The sequence below is a fragment of the Ceratotherium simum genome, chromosome 3 (assembly GCF_057802395.1).
Source record: "Ceratotherium simum simum isolate JZ-2026a chromosome 3, ASM5780239v1, whole genome shotgun sequence".
Classification (NCBI taxonomy): Eukaryota; Metazoa; Chordata; class Mammalia; order Perissodactyla; family Rhinocerotidae; genus Ceratotherium; species Ceratotherium simum.
In genome coordinates this window covers 86048149-86062638 of record NC_141902.1, presented here as the reverse complement: position 1 = coordinate 86062638, position 14490 = coordinate 86048149, and the positions used below count along the sequence as shown (strand labels likewise).

The 14490-nt window shown below is 39.3% G+C and overlaps 1 protein-coding gene across 4 annotated transcripts in view; it reads left to right on the top strand.

Moving 5' to 3' along the window:
* MCTP2 (multiple C2 and transmembrane domain containing 2) overlaps positions 1–14490 on the top strand; it is a 232977-nt gene that overhangs the window by 101153 nt on the left and 117334 nt on the right. For 3 of the 4 annotated variants that reach the window (XM_087428888.1, XM_087428886.1, XM_087428887.1), the window contains 2 exons: positions 2234–2398; positions 4558–4688. In XM_087428888.1, the coding sequence (XP_087285014.1) occupies positions 2234–2398; positions 4558–4688 (296 nt within the window). Of the gene's footprint in view, positions 1–2233; positions 2399–4557; positions 4689–14490 lie in introns of those variants that run through there. The other variant, XM_087428889.1, reaches the window with a different exon arrangement.

Sequence of the window (14490 nt, the reverse complement as noted above, 5' to 3'; positions counted from 1 at the left end):
AAAAGGAAATTGCAGCAGGATGTATGAATCAAAATCTCATTTTCTTTTTAAAGAAAGAAGTTTTCAGCCCGTATACTTAATAAGCTATAAAATGTATTGTGTATCTACATCTTTATGCACACATATAAACACATAAACATATATATTTATGTGTCTGTTTATCTATAAATTGTGACGGTGTGTGTTGTTTTTAACAAATATAAAATTGCTTAACTTTATTTCGTAAACCTTCATTATTGAATGTATTCTATCCACAACCCAACTGTAAATAGAAGCTAAGAAAGAATTGTTCATGTTCTCCAGAGGAGAGGTGTTTTTTTTTTTTTTAATTAATTCTTTTCCCATCTGCTTTCCCTGTTCTGTCTCAGCATCTCCAAAATCCCTGTGTGTGAGTGTGTGTGTGTGTGTGCATTTCAAGAGAAAAGTAACACAAATATAAAGTTTGAGAGTATAGATTTCCTTAAGTCTATTTTGCTTAAGGTACAATCAACCCTAAAATGATCAGCCAAATGCTTGGTGTGGCATTGTTGCGTCATTTATTAAGAGTGGTGGAGCGACGTGTGTTGGGTGAGGTAAGCTGGTATATAATTAATATGGTACTGACACACCATTTGTTGTGATAAATTGTGACTGGTGTCCGAGCAAATTGGTGTCTAAATGATCTCAAAGATATATTGAGCAGATGACAGGAATGAATATATAGTGTTAGAAATTCATTGCTTTGCTATGATACTCAACGCCATTTACATTCTTCAGTCCATTTATTTCTCCTTCAAATAAAGCAGTCCATGCTTGTGCCATTTCACTTACTGAATGGAGAACGTAAATGAACTCCACCAACTAAATGCAGCGTGTGGATCATGTGGGGATCCTCACTCAGATAAACTAACCATAAAAAGACATTGTTGAAACCTTCAGGGAAACATGAATGTGTGCTGGGTATTTAACAGTATTAGGGAATTATGGTTACTTTTGTTGAGTGTGATCATGGCATGGTGCTTATGTAAAAACAAATATGTATTTTGCTTTCACATATTTCAGCCAGAAAAAAATAGTGAAGGGATAGATGAAATAAAATTGGCAAAATATTGAATCTGGTGAATAAGTACATGGAGAATTATTATACTATTCTATCATTGTGTATGTTTGAAAATTTACATAATGGAAATTAAAAATAAGATGTGCTTGTCCTCAGGCCCGCCCTGTGGCTTAGCGGTTAAGTGCGTGCGCTCCGCTACTGGCGGCCTGGGTTCGGATCCCGGGCGTGCGCTGAGGCCGCGTCCCACATACAGCAACTAGAAGGATGTGCAACTATGACATACAACTATCTACTGAGGCTTTGGGGGAAAAAAAAAAGGAGGAGGATTGGCAGTAGATGTTAGCTCAGAGCCGGTTTTCCTCAGCAAAAAGAGAAGGATTAGCACGGATGTTAGCTCAGGGCTGATCTCCCTCACACAAAAAAAAAAAAAAAAAAAAGATGTGCTTGTCCTCTTTATAATTTAATAATAGGAGATGTTGGCCTTTGTCTATATTCTGTTTAAGATGTGTGTGAGTGTGCGTGAGTAATATAATTTAGAAAAGGAAAAAAAATAAGTTAACAGTTACTGAACCCCTACTGGGTTTCAGGCACTGTGCTATGTACTTTGTACATCCTTCCCCTCCCCCAAGATCTGCAAAGATCATTTGACTGGCTAGCTGATTATAAGGCTGTATCGGGAGTTGTGAATCTCACTGTGGTGCTGGGCGTTTCAGTAGGAGCCCAAGGAATAAAGGGAAGTGGGGGCAGATTCAAGTGTGAAGGATAATGCAAACCAAAATTCAAAACCGTTATTTCTAAATGCCCAGAGGTATTTTGTTTCCCTGCAAAGCAATGCCTTATTCTTATATCTCTGTTTCCCAGAATGCCTTTCTTCCTTTCCCACTATTAAAATAGCCAAGGGCCAGTTGAAGGATTCCTACCAAAGAGCGTGTCTGGGTGGGAGTACAGGCCAGTGCCAAATGCAAGTGTTGCTCATATCCATCCTTCGCTATATTGTTACAAGTCCAATGCTTAGGAAGGAAATCGGGTGACTGTGATTGCAGGTTTGCAAAACCAGTGAAGAATAATAATGCTTTCACCAGGCAGAGAGTGCTATTTATAACCAAATATTGAAAGCTGGAATTCCTGTGATCACCAAATTCACACTCAAGAATTATCAGCAAGTTGATATGTCATCTTTATTTTTTGTATTAGTCCTCTCTGATACGCAACCTACGGCTCTCAGAGTCCTTGAAAAAGAACCAACTCTGGAACGGCATTATAAGTATAACTTTGTTGGAAGGGAAGAATGTCTCAGGAGGAAGCATGACAGAGATGTTTGTCCAGTTAAAACTGGGAGATCAGAGGTATAAAAGTAAGGTAAGTTCTGTCAATTCCTTAAGGAGAAAAATATCTTTAAGAATGAAAAAAACTGAAACAATGTTTTCTCACCCTATGTTTCAAAAAATAAAAGTAATTTATTTTTAATCCTCCTGATTATATTAGGAGCATCCCAGAAAACAAAATAATTGTATAGATGTAGTCAATTAATATGGGCATTTGATTGCTTAGTATAATTTATTTTAATATAGTAACTAGAGCTAGAGAAAACATTAAAATAGATTTGAATGCATAATTTATTTTCATTTTGAAAATAAGCAAACGATGTTTCACACAATGCGGGAAAAGGATAACTAAATGTTTTCAAAATCCTACAAAAATAAAATAGCATATTATAATTGGATAAAAATATTTGATATAACTAAAGTATTTTAAAAATTATTTACTCTTTGCTTTCTCTTGTTAGTATTAACACCAAAAATAGACATCTAGTGCTGCTGGTTTTTTTGCTGTGATTTTTAAGAAATAAACTATCAAAAGTATTAAAAGTGGTTTGTTTTGAACAAAAGTAATGGAATTTTTAGCTCTCTTTAAAAATCAGTCATCTTACTCTGCTGATCCGAATTCCATTTAATTTTTAGTCTTAGAAATTTGGTGTGGTTTTTATTTCAAAAACCATAGTCTCCAAACCATGGTAATTAATTAGTTTTACATAACTGTCAGACAAGAATATTTCCTATGTTTTAGGATTGAGGGAACTAGGGTACTTGAAAGTTAAGTCACTTGTCAAAAGCCACACGGAAAAAACAAACAATGGAAGATTTTGAAAATAGACCCAAGGATATTTGCAGCTCAGGCTTTTCAGAGTAGAGAATATAACAGATGCAGACAACTTGGAAAATGATTTAGAGAGATAAGAGGTTGTCTCTGCGGCACAGTTTTCAGTGCAGAATCAAATATTAACATCATTTACTCCAGCACAATGAGTAGAGAATCGACGCTCACATCGAAGAATCGTTTATAAGAAATGCGAAAAACTGAGGGCGACTTATGGCAGAAATACGCAGATAATTATTTTAACCAGGTAGTTCAGGCTGTGCTTCACAGCGAGTGTATCCAAGGTAACCACATCTCTCCACTAAGATTCCTTTAGCCAGCCAGGGTCAGGCTAAGGATTTATAGAAAAATTATTCATCACTAAGCGCACTTAGCGTTTTGGACTAAGGTGAAGTGTAGAATTAGTCCAATATCTCCTACATTCCCCTTTGGGGAGTATTGCATTTAATTTGTGGTCTAACAGGTTTTTTTTTCTTTGTGGTTTCTAAATTCTGTGATTTGTTAGAGTACGCCCAATGTGACAAACAGCTTAAGTGATGTTACGTGAGGTGGGCCACAGCTGAGGTCTGAGTGGTCCCTTTTCCCGTGCAGGAGTGATTGGCGCCAGGATTTCATAGTTGAGGCTGTGCCCTTCGAGCCTGATACTCAGTGGCCAGCATTTTTGCTCACTTTTTATTCACAAATTGAATCTCTGCATAAATAAAACAAAAATGAAAGTCTTGCCAATGAATCAAACACATAAGCAGTTTGAAATCACTTTTGGAGAACACAGAAACACTTGTGGATGTTTCAAACGATGCTTATTAATTTTTAAGTTCGGCTGCAGTGAGATTTCCTAGTCTTTCTGTCACTCTAGTGCCTGGATTCAGTAAACTCAGATTTAAAAATAGGCAGCAACGTACAAGTTATGGGTTTCTCATGTAATGCATCTGACAGATGTTAATTAAGACCCCAAACTGTTAATTTATATAGTTCTTAAGCCAGCACTGAATGGGCGTGCCAATAAAAATGTTACTTGCATTTGATTAACTAATAGTAATAACTTCTGTAAGAGAGAACAACTGTAAAATGTCTATTGAGATATGTCATATATAAATATAATTTACGGTTTCTTGTGGGGTAATGGTATTCTTTCTAACTTGGTGGATAAATGATTGAATCTGGCCATGAGCTAAAGGACTAGTGATGTTTTGCAATTCACGAAACCTCGAAGTCTCTTTCATTCCAAAAAGGAAAGTTGAACTTTGTAAGGGAGAGGCACATCGTGATCTCCTGCAGTGTAGAAATGAAATGAATGTGTAGCTGCTGTAGCAATGAATGGCATTTTAAGAAAATAAATATTATAACTGCATGTTTTCTAGACACTGTGTAAGAGTGCAAATCCGCAGTGGCGGGAACAGTTTGACTTTCACTACTTCTCTGACAGGATGGGCATTTTGGACATTGAAGTGTGGGGAAAGGACAGCAAAAAGCACGAGGAGCGTCTGGGCACGTGAGTCTGCTCTGCTTTCTAATCTGGGGGCTGCGGGGGGGTGGTACTATGCAGAGCTTGTCTCTGCCTGAGGCTGGGCTGAGAGACTGTCTTGACCTGTCTGGGCTTGGAGTAAAACCTCATGTCCCCACCCCAGGGAGCCATACAGAAGCTGAACCCTAATCTTTTTTTTTTAAATTGGTAAATGTCATTTAGTTTTGATCAAAACAGAGGAAAACAGTATGCATCAGGAATTCTCTGAGAAAGATAATGTACCATCTCAGACTCTTTGGGAAATGTTTATATAAATTTCCGATATACCCTATACTTTTGGTTTTGGTACTTAGTGAAATACCATCTAATTTAGTAAGAATATAAAGCTAGGTGTCCCAAAATGATGGAGAATTTTCAGTGTCCTTGATGAACTTTGTGGCAAACCGTAATGACATCTATTAAGGCCAGATCTGTTTTCTTTCGTTTCTTTACTTTGGACCATCGCAGCTTAATTGAGGGACTCACCCATACATAACGAACGGTACTGTGAGAGTTATGGCTTCCTCATAGGGCTGTTGTAAGAATACAGTTACATGAGATTATGCTGGCCCATAGTGAGCATGAGGGAAATGCTGGTGGAAGCATATATCATCTCTGATCTTTCAAATAGCCCTGAAAGTTAGCAGCATGTTTCTCATTGTATAGATGAGGACATGGAGTGCAAGAGGTTTACAAACAACTTGGCCATGGACTTCAGAGCAGCGAGTGCTGGGTCAAGAGTCTGTGTTTTCAAAGACCAAGTTCTTTCTGCCTTTTGTTCATCCCGTACACATACAATTTTTATACAAACCTTAAATTTAGAACATAAGTGTTTAAATGACCCTCAACAGCTGTTTGTCGTCTTTTTCAAACCAAGTTCTCTGGAACCCTGGGGTCAGGGAGGTGCCTTGGGGTCACTCCTTGGAGAATGGGGGGTCTCCTAAAACCTCTCCCCTGGGGCCAGAGCATCTCAGCTGTGCTCTCTCTTGGGGTTCCATTTGAGGGGAGAGTTTATTGCTGAAAACTAAAGATTGAAAACGCTCATCTGGTATAAAACCCCTTCATTTTACAGAGGAGGAAATGTAGAGGCCCAGGGAGGTGACGTGTTTTTCATCAGCAAGGAATTTAGAGGCAGAAATGGGATGAGACCCAGCTAACCCAATACCTCGTGCAGTGATTTTTCTACGTAAAATACTTAGCACAGTGTCTGGCGCGGTGTTAGCTCTTCTTGCTGGCATCACCCTTCCCACGTCAGTGGCTCATCCTGAGATAGGTGGGTGGAGAGTTTGGTACTCATGGAACGTTCCTCCAGTGTTTCTCAACAGAGGGACCCTGTTGCATGGGACTGTCTGGGATGTTGCAGGATGTTTAGCAAACCTGGCTCTCACCCACCTGATGCCAGTAACTTTCCCCAATGTTTGCATGGAAAATAAACACACATACACACACAGCACATCCACATTCCATCACGCATGTCCAGACACCCCCGAGTAGAGCAGCACTGCCACCAGTTAAAACCTCAGCACTCTATCCTCCATGTGTCATAGCTCTGGTTGTATTGCTTTGCATGGCCCCCTCATCCCCAACTCTATGGTTATCTAGCAAGTAGCAGTCATTGCTTCGTTGGCAATCTCCCAGGCTAGATTTGTGCTTTCGGAGAGCAAACTAGGTCATGCCACACTCTCCAGCTCAAGCAGGAGGCCTTCCTGTGGTCAAGCGTTTCACAGATATCACCTGTCAGATACTAGTCTGGTCTTGTCTCTCCCTCCTCCACCTACACAGGGTGACTGAGACACCTCAGACACTTCTCATTGCCTCCGACACTTGTCACCACTGTGCCATACCAGTGCCCTGCCCACACCCATGGTGGGAGGATCAGACACTTTGTGCTAGCCCGTGGAGCAAGGATAAGTTATATTAATGTACAAATGCAGAGAACTCCGTGTCCCAGAGCATTATCTGAATGGTGGGAACTAGAGCCTCCGGTGATGAATGGCCGACCTGTTCTTTTAGTAGGTGCAAAGCATAATGCCCTTTCATTCCACATGTCATGGTGCTGTCATGCGGCCTTCACATAATAGGAAATGCTTTTCCAAATGAGTAGTGTTTCTTTACAGACACAAAAAATAATTTAAGCTGTCCCTTTTATTCCATGTTTTGTCATTTTGGTATTCATTTATTATTTTAGCTATTTCCTGTTTGTGACTTAGACATATACCTGCCCCAGTGGCCATTCTGTCCTTCCTCTGCATGGATTTAAAGGATTTTTTTGGTATCCTTTTCCTTTTTCCTCTCCTGAGGTACAAAAGATAACAAAAGTATGTCTTGGGAGCTGGCTACACGGCATTACCCTGCAAAGAACTTCCAGGTTGGGGGAAACCTACGCTAAAAAATATGGTGCTTCTCAGAGTTAAAGGAGAGATTGTGTTGGCACATGTATGTCACAGCCCTGTTACTTACTGTTCCTTCTCATTTTAAAGTTTTCACTTATTTCTTTCTCATTTCATTTTCCTTGTTGTTGCAATTCTAAGGCTCAGTTATTTATCTCTCAGCTGTAGGAAAATACCTTAATGCAGTAGGAGGCTCTTGATGCTGTGAGTGAGTCATAACTGTCTCCTAAGGCCTGTCTCCTATCTTGTTTTTGGATAACACCTTGATGCTGGTAATTTACAGCTCTACTTGGCTTCTCTGAGGAAATTCTCAGAGAATGAGAGAAGAAACACCAGCCTTTGAGTTGCACATTCCGGGGTCGCTGGTAACCACACCGTTTGCTCGCTGTGTGACCTTGGGCAGTAAATTTGCTGGTGAAATCTGGCTCTCTATCTGTGTTATGGGGTCACTGGCCAACTTGCAGGGTCATCATGACTGTCAGCAACAATGTCTATTTGATACTTAGGTCTTTTTTAGCACTCAAATAGTAGACATTATGACTATTAATTTTGAGATTTTTATGTATAGTAATTATATATCCCTACAACATTTGCAACTAAAATTATGCAATTTAAGTAAATGAAACATGACTAGTCAAATTCAGCATAGTTTTGCTTTTTCAAAACAGTATAGACATTTTTTGTAGAAGTGAGCAGTGTATATCTTTGAGGATATAGTGGAAGGACGTTCATTGACTCGAAGGATTGAGTGGTGTAGATTAGCTTGAACGATGCTGGGTTTTGTAGCTGTAGACAAAAAGCTGGAGTAGTGATCGGTTATGTTAAGAGAAATCACGTTGTCATTGGTGGGTTGCTAGCTTGGTGATGGTTAAAATATGGCCCTGCCTGGCAGCCAGCCTCCTCCAGGCTCCCCTGAGTCAGGTGGAGCTTTCTGAAGTCCCCTTGTGTCGTGGTCCATCTGTGAGCTTCCACTGAGCCACAGGGAACTCCCGAGGAAGATGAGCTGGTGGGAGGAAGGTGCTCGAGCAGATCCAATGCCCCCTGAAGCCTGGTGCCCACCAACTTAAGTGTTTATTCATGGGCAAGGAAAAAAAAAAAAAACAGTTTCTGATCCTGGAGTCGATCAATGGTCCAGAGACAGTGAACTTTTAGAGGGAGTAAGAAATAAAGCTAAGTTTAACCTGCTCCAACTTTTAAACAAAATGTCAAGCATATAAATATAGGTTATCCCATTGTAAACCTGTGCCATTTCAAAATAATCATATCATTTTCTTAAAATATATTTTACATTTCAGAGTGATTCTAGAGATTAACTTATAGAATATTCTAGACTTAACTTAGTTTGGAGAAGTTAAGAACGAGAGTCCACAAGCCTGTTTTAACTGGGCTGCCTCAGAGTCAGTCCTCTATCCCGTGTGGTGCCTTAGAAAGTGGCTCTGACATTCAACCAGTTTATTAGTGCAGTGGAGAATCAGGGCTGGGAAATTCCTCTGGACAAATTGCACCCCATGTCGTTGATCTGCTTTTACAGCCGGGCTTGACACATTCGCCGTTTTCTTCCTGTTCACCCCTTTCCTTAGCCTCTGAGATTTACAGCTTTTAAGACTATAGCACTCTTTTCTGCCCCTTGCATTTAAGTTAAAAGCTGACCAGTCTGTAATATAAAACATAGAATTATGGTAATGAATAAGAGGTTAAAAGCTATCATGGCAAGTGAAACTTGAGCAGGTTTGGCTGACTGATATGGTAAAATTATGTGTTGAATTAAAACATTAAAATGCTGTGGGATTAATGGAGAAAGACAAGAACAGGAGGTCAGAAACAATGCTAAATCAGCACATTAACTGCCTGTGGGCTGGAGAGGAGAGCTTTAATATATGCCTGTTGCCGAGGGGAAAAAAAATAATTGAGTCCTTGTTTTCTTCAGGTGAATAGAACCATGGACTTTTCAATCTGGGAGGCACCTAGTAAATATATTTATTTCCATTCCTTTCTTATACAGGAGGGAGAGTAGAGACTGCAAAGGATTTAGTGAGTTAACATAAAAAAGAGCCTTTATAATTTGGATGTTTTGCCTTTGAGTTTCATTATGCCACTGGCATTCTTTTGTTTGTTTGTTCATTTTGTTGAACAAATACAGAGCACATTGTGTATCAGACAGCCTGCAAAGTGCTGAGGATTCAGTGGAGAATGTTACAGATGTGGATCCGTTCCTCAGGCACTCATAAATTTTGAGCTACTGCAAGTCAGCAGGCAGTGGCTTGGGAGTGGAAGGGGCTGCTTCCTGGAAGAATAGAGGTCTAAGCTCAGACCTGTAAGAGGGGTGGTAGTTAGCCTGACAAGGAGATTGCAGGAGAACTCTCCACGAAGATAGCGCAACATAGGCAAAGGGCTAGAGAGGAGGAAGACCACAGTCTCTCTGAGAAATTTGAAAGGAGTGAAAAGAGTGGGTGGTGACATGAGGTGAGACTAGAGAGGAGAGCAGGAGTGAGGTCACAAAGCCATAGGGTTCCATCTCCTGCAAATGAGCCATGGCAGCTCCTCTCCAGGCACAAAGGCATGAGTGACTCTGCTATTTTGTTTCCATGATACAAAGCCTGTTATCGCAGTGGAGCTCTTATTGACCAAATATTCTAAGATCCAACTTGGGAATGAGAATTTCCCAGTCACCTAAGGGCCAGTGTGTAGCACCTTCTGAATCATTGTCCACACGTTGTCACTCTCCCGCATGTGAGGTCCCACACGATGCCATGGGAACAGCCCTAATACAGTAATGCCCGTTAATCACATTTCTTGCATAGATGCTCTGGGCGTGTGTTTTCCACAGTTTCTATCAGATAGAAGAGCAATTTTATAAATTTTATTGCTTTCTCAGTTTTTATTAACTAACATTGTTGGAAATGTTGGCCAGAGTTTCTTGGGCTATGGTTGAGTTAAAAGTTATTTTTTAAAAATTATTCTTAGGTCAATATCTCTGATATCTTTATCAGTGTGTTTGTATTGTCAGCAACTAACCTTGAAAATTTTTTAAATACTTCCAATGGTGTAATTCACCACAGCTAAATTATTAGCATTTCTTTAGGTTAGGGGTCAGCAAACTAGGGCCCATGGGCCAAATCCTGATGGCTGCCTGTTTTTGAATAAAGTTTTATTGAAAAACAGCTGGGTTCATTTGTTTACATAGTCTATTACTGCTTTGATGCTACAAGGGGAAAATCGAGTAGTTGCAACAGAGACGATATGGCCCATAAACTAAAAATATTTACTTCTTTACCCTTCGTAGAAAAAATGGTCTAAGTGCCTATCATTTATTAATGTTGGTGTGATTTTTAATGATAATTGAAAAATTCATTATGGGAGCCTTTTAAACCACATATCTAAAACTTAGTTTATTTTTCAAGGAAAATTTGCATCCACACTAGTAAGCTAAGTTTACATAAATGCTCATAAAAGGTTTCCATTTGTGTAGTTTGAGAAGAAATTAGGGGATACAAAATGGAGGAGAAAAGAATACCTAACACCACCTGTAACATTCTGGAATCAGACAGTGAGTGAGCAGTGTTTATGGGAACGTGAAAGAAGGGAGGAGGAGCGGGTATTTTCTTTGCCGGGAAGCTGGCTGGATCTCTTCTCCTCGGCCTTCTCAGGGGCTAGTCCTATACTCCACCCTTAGCAGGTAACTAAACAGATAAAAGAAAACTTTGGAAAAGACAACAGATGCTGTAATGCTTCAGTAGCGACTAGAAAGAATTAAGAGACCAACCAAATTATTTAGTATTTTCTTTGGGTAGAATCTGGTACACTATAGGAAATGGAAAAAGAAGCCCAGATTCTCCTTTCAAGATTATGCCTTTGATGAATATATTTCAGAATGTTTTTGTCTTACAGAGTTTAGAATACTTAACTTTACTTGAACCTAAAAAAAGCCTTTTTGTTCACGTGATACTTACCTCTCTTCAGAAGGTTCTATGAGTATTGCAATAAAAGTATCTGAAATTCTGAAAAAGTCTTTTTTAAAAAAAATTTCTGATGCCAGCCCAGTGGCGTAGTGGTTAAGTTCTCGTACTCCACTTCAGCGGCCCAGGGTTCGCGGGTTCAGATGCCAGGTGTGGACCTACATACTGCTCATCAAGCCATGGTGTGCTGGCATCCCACATACAAAACGGAGGAAGATTGGCACAGATGTTATCTCAGGGACAATCTTCCTCAAGCAAAAAGAGGAAAGACTGGCAACAGATGTTAGCTCAGGGATAATCTTCCTCACCAAAAAGAAAAAAATTTTCTTATACTTCTTTTGCTGATAATACAGTAATCCCCTTCCTAGTTTGAGGTTAACGCAAATAATTCTTCCAGCCTCTGGCTGACCTTTAGACATGAGGATGAGCTGGAGCAATGTGGACAGGTCTTGAAATAGAGGAAAATGGGAGGCCTAGAGGAGAAGGTTCTGTATGAAGTTCGTTTCTTCTTACTCCCATCTTTCCTTCTTTCCTCCGGAATGTGGGAATAAATAGAGAAGAGATGCAGAGAGCAGGTCAGTTGTAGAGAGTTTATAGAAAGTCATCTTTAGAGGGGAGCTAGTTGTTAACACTGGGGAGAGAGTACCTTTAAATTAGTTCTTAAGACTTAAGACATCAATTCACATCATGGGCAGGGACCCTAAGAGGCTGGGTCATAACCCATGTGCAAAAGGATTAAGTTTTAATTTTGGTTGATATGATGCTGATATATTAATTTAATTTGTTTTTTCAAGTTACTAAGAAAATGAAAGTAAGTATTTGGCTGAATTCACTCATTAGTTAACTGAGAATGTAGAATCCATTAGATTGTGCTGAAATCCCCAATCTGTGGTTTATGGGGCTCTTTTATCTAAAATATGCAGGGCCATTTTCATGCAGGTGTTCTTTCTTCATTATCCTAATAATATTTAAAAATAAGATACGTGCAAAAATTTCACAGTAGGTGGAAATGACTGAAAAGTTTGTGAAAATGTATAATTTCTGAGAAGAAACCCAATATTTACTTTGCATTTCATCTGGTATGTGATTCAACGTTTGTTTAAAATAATAAACTGCTGTGTTCAAGTAAGTTGTGCCTTTAGGAGAGTTTGCAAAGTTTTGTAAATAGGCTCATATTGCTCACAGTCTTTTTAGATGACTTCTTAGAATTAGTCAGGTCTATTTTGAACTATCCCAGAAAAATTTTATTGTTGCCTAATTCTGCATCATTTTGATTCCCAAACATTTTTTGTTCTCAGAGCTCTTTTCTTTAAATAACTTTTAGTTGTTCAAAAAATGAATAAAACCACCATCACAACAAAAAGGTAAACTTTTAAAGGACAAAAATAAATTGCCGGAGCCGGCCTGGTGGCACAAGCGGTTAAGTTCACACGCTCCGCTGCAGCGGCCTGGGGTTCCCCGGTTTGGATCCTGGGTGCGCACTGACGTACCGCTTGTCGAGCCATGCTGTGGCGGCATCCCATGTAAAGTAGAGGAAGATGGGCATGGATGTTAGCCCAGGGCCAGTCTTCCTCAGCAAAAAAAGAGGAGGATTGGCAGATGTTAGCTCAGGGCTGATCTTCCTCACACACAAAAAAGTAAATAAATAATAAATTGCCATTATTAATGTTAAAATAAATGTGCCATAAATAGATTATTGGTAATTTGGACTAATGAAAGTGACCACCGGAGAATATTCTGACACATTGGAATCATTCATCTTCTCATAAAAAAGAGCTCCATTAAATGAAAGTGTATACAACAGTGTAAAATAATGCTTAGTATTCTAAGCAAATGTACAACTGCCATATTGGTTAAGGAGTCGTGGGTACTTAGTTTTGTAGAAATGAGGTAAAGCATTTGACTTCCCTTTTTTTCAAGCAAAAGTAATTCCCCATTTACATACTTGCTTATGAAATAAAAATATTTAGTAACCCTTCTTTTCACAGTAGTAAATTTTAACTTTAAAATTTTCTTCTTTGCTACAGAAAAAGAATTGTTTTGATTCAAATCATAGAGGATTATTGAAAAAGATTTTTTTTTGTAATGTGTCTTCAGTAGAAATACTTGTAAAAGCTTTAATTGCCACTTTTTCTGGTAGCTGGGATCACTTTTGGTAATTAGAAAATAAATACCCACATAAATTCAATTTTATAGGTACATCAGTATTAAAATTTTTTTATTCTGTAATAAAAACTGGTATAGACTTTTAGTAATATTGCTATTTTTCTTTTTAATTGGGAAGGGATTGCAAGCTTTCTTTAAAATTTATTAAAACTTTTTACATATCCATGTGTCTCAAAATTGTCATTGCTTTATATATTAGGGAAGTTCACCTATTTCTAATTCTCTGCAAACATACAAAGTCCATTGAAGATTTAGGGTAAGAGTCCATCCTTGTCGCACATTATGAAAGTCAGTGCTTCCATCCTTTTATACAGTCTTGAATATTCATCTTATTCAATAACTATGGAGGGCAAATGAGAATAACACACAAACGCACACACACACACATATCACATCTGGGAACTACCACTGCCTTCCCTCCCTCTCTCTACTTGGACCCTGCCTCCTTTACTCACCTGTGCATAAATATAGCAGGTGTGGTCCAGGCAAACCCAGAGTTTTCAGTGTTAAACCACATAAATGGCTTAGCACTTGAGCCCCCCTTTTTGGTGTTTGCTTCTGTATTTAAATGTGTTTGAGATTTTCAACATCGCCAGAACATTGGCTGTTAAGAGGCGGAAAACATGCAATTTATAGCAGATGGGTACAGCCTTTCCTAGCAGTGCTGCTGAAATGGGATCAATCAACAGCACTTCATGCTCCATTTGTCCAAAAGAAATCCACCTGGGGAAACCCTGTGGAACTGGGCCTATTAGGAAAACACCTTAACATGTTTCTTAAATAAAAACTCGCCAGTTGGCATTAATCTGGAGGAAAATGGTTTCTCCATTAACCCTCTCCTTGCATTTCTCTTGTCTTTTCTCCTTTTTTCTGAACCATGACCCTTTCTTCTTTTTCCTGGTGAAAGACACAGCACAGAGAAGCCGTACAAAGCCCTCATCCATAACGCCTAAACTTTGAAACTTTTTTCCTGCCTATTTCTTGATCTCGTCTTTCTGCAGACCTTATTCGGCGAAGATCCGACTCTTCTTTTTTCATTTGCCATTCCCTCCCTGCCTCCTTCTCTTTGATTTTCTTTACCTCTTCCTATCCTTAATTTCAGAGTGTGTTAGGTTGGGAGTAAGTATTATGAGCCAGGGGGCGCCTGCTACCTTCACTGCTCAGTAAACCCAGGCCCAGACAGAGTGCGGTTTCGGGGATGAGGAAATAAAAATCAGGTGCTTTGGGGGTTCCAAAGTGGCCGTGAGTTAATCACTTTTCTTTCTCATTTCCTGCAAC